Source organism: Catharus ustulatus, chromosome Z (assembly GCF_009819885.2).
Source record: "Catharus ustulatus isolate bCatUst1 chromosome Z, bCatUst1.pri.v2, whole genome shotgun sequence".
In the NCBI taxonomy this organism is placed as follows: Eukaryota; Metazoa; Chordata; class Aves; order Passeriformes; family Turdidae; genus Catharus; species Catharus ustulatus.
Window position 1 is genome coordinate 44,554,317 of NC_046262.2, and position 5,276 is coordinate 44,559,592.

A 5,276-nucleotide genomic window follows, 5' to 3' on the forward strand; every position below is an offset into this window, starting at 1 on the left:
ACAACTTCTCTGGGCAGCCTGTTCCAGTGCCTCACCATGCTCACAGTAAATAATTTCTTCCTCACACCCAATTTTAGCCTCCAGTCTTGCAGTTTAAAGCCATTCGTCCTTGTCCTATCGGTACATGCCCTTGTAAAAAGTCTCTCCATCTTTCTTGTAGGCTGCCTTCAGGAACTGCAAGGCTGCAATTATGTCATTCTGAAATATTTTCAAGGATGAACAATTCCAATTCTCACAGCCTGTCCTCATAGAAAAGGTGCTCTGTCACTCCAATCATCTTGGTGTCCCTCCTCTGGACTCCCTCTAGCCGTTTCATGTCCCTCCTGTGCTGGGACCCCAGAGCTGGATGCAGGGTTCCAGCTAGGTCTCACAGAGCAGAGCAGAGGGGCAGAATCCCCTCCCTCCCCTGCTGACCACACTGCTTTGGATGCAGCCCAGGACACGTTTGGCTTTCTGGGCTGGGAGTGCACATGGCTGGGTCATGTCCAGCCTCTCACCCACAGCACCCCCAAGTCCTCCTCACAGGGCTGATCTCCGTCTCCCAGCCTGTGTTGGTAGCAGGGGTTGCCCGACCCAGGTGCTTGGTCTTCATGAAAATGAAGCTTTGTTGTTATTCTTTAAAATTTGTGTTGTATTTTCTCCCTGCTTTTTCATTTCTCCTATTTCATTACTGGTGTCATAGATAAATAAAAAAACCAAAAACATTTATAACTATATGTATAGCTCTGTAACTTTGTGTTGCCCTCTGTGAATTATTGCTTGGCCATATTGATTAGTTTGTTTCATGGTTACGAAATTACTCACGTGCAGAAGGGCTAGCACATCTGCCCTTCTGCAGGATCCTGATTCCAGGAGCACCAAACACCTGCAAACTTTGATGGAAAAGCTAACGGCAGCCCAGCCTGGTACAGTCTGCAGGAGCTTGTCCCAAGAAATCACACAGATATTTGGTCTGGATTTGGTAAGCAGTACTTCTGCCAACAACAGCCTCTCTCGGGATCGCACTACTTCTGCAGTTCGCATTGCATTTCGCAGCCTTGATCCCTGCGCGGAACCTGCAATAGTTCCTTCCCCCGGATCCCTCCGCGACTCCCGGGTCAGCGAGGGCGCGCCAGTGCGGTGGGCGGGGACCAGCGGGACAATGACAGGCGAACCCGCCAATCAGCCGGGCGGGCACGGTCAGCTGCCGGCGTTGGCCCAATGGACGCCGAGGGGGGCGTGGCCGCGGGGAGGGCGGGCCTTGGGGCCGGCGGGAGCCGCGCGGGAGCCGCCGCCATGGCTGACGAGATCAGCAGGGCGCAGGCGGCGCGTCCCGGCGGGGACACCATCTTCGGGAAGATCATCCGCAAGGAGATCCCCGCCAACATCATCTACGAGGACGAGCAGGTGCGGGCTGTGCAGGGGCTGGGGGCGCCGCGGAGGCACTTGGAGGCGCGGCGGGGCAGGCGGGCGCCCCCGCGCCTCCCCGCTCCGTCCGTGGAGCTGCATCGGGCTCCTTGCCAAGGATCGAGGGTTCTCACCGCTGGTGTAGAAGGGTAATCGTGAAACCTTTGCCACCCGCAGGCAGCCTCGTTGCGGGTTCCGAGCACGACTGGCTGCTTTTGCAGGTCCCGATGTGCCTCTCAATAGTTTTATAGAGGTTGTGCAGCTCTGCCTGCTGGGCTGTGGCAGTGAGTCTCCGAGAGGGATTGCTGATGCATCGCAGCATGTTAGGGCCGAAATGAAACAATTCTAATTAGAAGAAATTCTAATTCGGTTATTCCCCAAATGTGAACTAACTAGTATTTAGTATAAGGTCTCCTGCACTTTACCCCCTACCCTTCAGATTGAAATACAGGAGCCCCATTAACAGGGGGTTTTGGTTTTGACATAAAGGATTATTCTTAGTGTGCAATACAGACTCGCTAAGGATGCAGTTTGTCAGATTTGTGTGCTTAAAAATCACGCATAGCTTGAAACGTTAATATATGGCAGAATTGTTGCAGTTGGCATCTGCTCTGAAGAATATTGGAAATGTTCTGCTTTCTGAAAGTCATGCATGTGTTACTGCTCTGTGTTTATGTGAAGAGGTGTGTTCTTTCTTTATCCGGGTCAAACCCATGAGTTTTTTCTTCAGCTGCAATGGCTGCAGCAGAGTAAGCTGAACTCTGCTTGATTAGGAGTCAGCCATTGACTTTGCTGAGCATATAACCCGCTATAATCCACTTCGACAGCCATTTGTACCGAGTGTTTTCTGGAAGAGTCATTACCTGCAGTGCTTCACTCGATTTTTACTTCCAAGGGCACAGAAATGTAGAACTTACAGATTTCAGTTGACTGATGGGTGATCTTCAATTAATTTTGTAGACTTTATGAAGGTCTTCCTTGGGGGCTGGAAATGTTAAAACGGGAAAGGCTTTAATCAATAACTGACTTTTAGAGAAAGGGAAATACTGGAAAGTACAAAGTTTTTGTGGAATTATGCCTTGTCACTGTTTTTTCATTGCTGAAATGAAGTTTGTTGTCCCATGCACTCATGAATTTCTGTGACTGTGCTTTTCCCTTAATGCTACTTCTGCTTTCTGTACCACAGAAAACTATTTATTTCCAGTGTTTTACTCCTAAGATTCTTTGACACAGTTTGGCCATCTGCATTCATGGTCAGTTCTAAGTAAGATTTATTTAATTTGGTGCAAATTAATTTTATTCATCAGTTATTTACTTACTGCCCTTCCCTGTTTTGAAGAAATGAGCAATTCATCAGAGATTCAAAACTGGCCATTATCTTCTTAAAGATACCTTAAAACTAGACAGATGTGTTATATAAAAGATAAGGTGTATAAAAGATTTATGCAAATTGATTCTGGGCTTTTCACCAACTTTGCTGTTGACAAAAGCCACATGTCTTCTCAAAATAAAAAAGCAGTATATTTGCAAAGAAAATTAGCTTCATTGATTCACAAACAAAAGTATCTAGGTGTGTGTTTTTAAGGATCTGCTGTCTGTGACATAACCAATAGCTACCCGGTGTTTGCTGTTAAATGTGATGAGTAAGTCAGAGGTATCCTTGGGCTAATGGTGCAGAGTCCCTCCTGTGCATCTGCATGTTTGTTGAGGTTCCAGTAGCAAGTCCCAGTTCTGTGTTTGGCCATATGTACAAAGAGATATAGCTTCATTTTCCCTTGCCTATTGGCAGTTCCTAATTTGAGATTTGGGTGATGCATGCAGTGTCTGATTGGCTGTAATTTTTGTATTTAGTCAAGATTCAGCTAGTCACTACTGACAGATGTTTGCATTTCAAAAGTGATGCCATTCTCTCAGTTTGAGAATGTCTGAAGCACATCCAGTGTTAATGCATTACTCTGAAATACTTGGTGCTGTTGAGAACAGAAGTTTAATGTGACCTCAATCACAAAACTTCAAGATCTTTGGAATTGGAGTTGCCATGCTATATTTGACAAAGGAATTATTCAGGTATCACTGGAAGATGATTAGCAACTCTTGTCGTTTATTTTATTAAACATGGGCATGCATGCCAACTGCTCTTCTTGTTGGTAGGCATATGTTGCAGTAATAAATCTTGAAGCTGATTGCATGTTGCTTTGCTGAGAAGACTGTAGCTTTTAAACAGCACTTTACAGAGCAGTGATTTTTCTCAGCAGATCTTGGTAAGTAGTGCTTTGTGTTTAGAAATTAAAGGATGTAGAATAATATATCACTCTGAAGCATGTATCTACTGAACTATGTATTTAGTGGGGCACATTGATTTACTGGAACTCTTACCTTTCTCTGAAGAAAATTACATTTTATCTGTTTCTTGTTCCTCCAGTGCCTCGCATTCCATGATATTTCACCCCAAGCTCCAACGCATTTCTTAGTGATTCCTAAGAAGCCAATTGTCAGGTTGTCTGAAGCAGAAGATTCTGATGAATCTGTAAGTACTCTAAAGGTTTTTCTGTACACTAAGCTGAACTTCTCATTACTTCGTAATGTACTAGGCTGTTCCCCTTTTCCTCGACATTTCAAAGAGGCAAAGTAGTTTTCCAATACTATAATCCTTGTCCTCTAGCTTAGAAAGATAATAGAGTTAAGGTTTTCCAGTAAAATTAGCCAGAGAAAGCAAAATATATCTGTGTGTTTTCCATGCAAAATGAATCGGTATCTATTAGCTAATAATCCTGGTATCTGTTTACATCATTTGCATGCAATAATACTTACTCTAATATGGACTTGGGGGTTTTTAGCAGGTCAGAGGTGAAGAAAAGGAAAGTTAGCTGAGAAGTGCTGAATATTTCATTTGTAACTAAAAAAACATCAAGCTCAAAAATTTTCTAAGCTTTGCATGATAAGATAAAATTTCTTTTCTACCAGAATAATATATGTTGTCTAAAGAAATAGTGGAAACTTTAGCTATGAGGTAAATTTAGCTTCTGTGACACTTCCGTATTCTGTTACAACCTGTCTTGAAAAAAATCAGTATTTCTATTTTCCACCTATATTATGGATAGCCAGTCTATAGTTTTTATTGGAAAGTGTCAGTTGCAGGCAGACAACAATTTGAAGAGCAGTGGCTGAATTTCTGAGAATTAACTTACTGGCTTACTGGTTCTCTGCTCTCATTCCTTCCCTTCCTGCCCTTTCCCCTTTTTTGTGTGTTTTCTGTTTGTTGTTTTTTTTTTTTTCTCTTTCTCCTCCAGCTTCTCGGGCATTTAATGATTGTTGGCAAGAAGTGTGCTGCTAACCTGGGCCTGACCAATGGATTCCGGATGGTTGTGAATGAAGGACCTGAGGGTGGGCAGTCTGTCTATCACGTACATCTCCATGTTCTGGGTGGTCGCCAGCTGGGCTGGCCTCCTGGCTAAGATTTGTACACCACAGGAGTTAACTGCATGCATACAAGTTACCACCAAATAGATCTAATATGTTGTCCATCAATCTAGTCACTGTTAGCCTACTGATTTTTTTTTTTAATGTGTGTCTACAGAGGGTAATAAATGCTCTGAAACAACATTCGCACAATAAAGATTAAGCATGTGGGAATTGTCTCTGTCTGGTGTGCCTTACTGATGGAAACACTTTTGAAGTTAAAATTATGTTCTCTGGAGTTTAAAGCATGAAACATATAAAGCATGAAACTGCTATAGTTCCATAACTCACAAGTGTTTAAGTCATGATTTTGATCAAATTGAAGACTTGAAATTAAAGTACTGAACTGTTGTAAGATGTTCAAGGCTTGGCACATAAGCAGTGTGATGTAGTATGCATATATGTATCTTTTAGATTGCAGATTTTAATGA

General features: G+C 43.4%; 1 protein-coding gene across 1 annotated transcript; it reads left to right on the top strand.

Annotated features, from left to right (window-relative positions):
• Positions 1–1,228: 1,228 nt before the first annotated feature.
• Positions 1,229–5,019, top strand: HINT1 (histidine triad nucleotide binding protein 1). The gene is made up of 3 exons (XM_033086231.2): positions 1,229–1,386; positions 3,809–3,913; positions 4,677–5,019. Exons 1-3 carry the CDS (start codon positions 1,276–1,278, stop codon positions 4,839–4,841), a joined length of 381 nt encoding a protein of 126 aa, XP_032942122.1. The 5' UTR covers positions 1,229–1,275; the 3' UTR covers positions 4,842–5,019.
• Positions 5,020–5,276: the final 257 nt, after the last annotated feature.

Bases quoted from the DNA above. Each gene is read 5' to 3' on its own strand.
- HINT1 (XM_033086231.2), top strand. From the start codon at position 1,276: ATGGCTGACGAGATCAGCAGGGCGCAGGCGGCGCGTCCCGGCGGGGAC. The intron at 1,387-3,808 runs GTGCGGGCTGTG...TTGTTCCTCCAG, and splicing joins TCATCTACGAGGACGAGCAG to TGCCTCGCATTCCATGATAT. The intron at 3,914-4,676 runs GTAAGTACTCTA...TTTCTCCTCCAG, and splicing joins CAGAAGATTCTGATGAATCT to CTTCTCGGGCATTTAATGAT.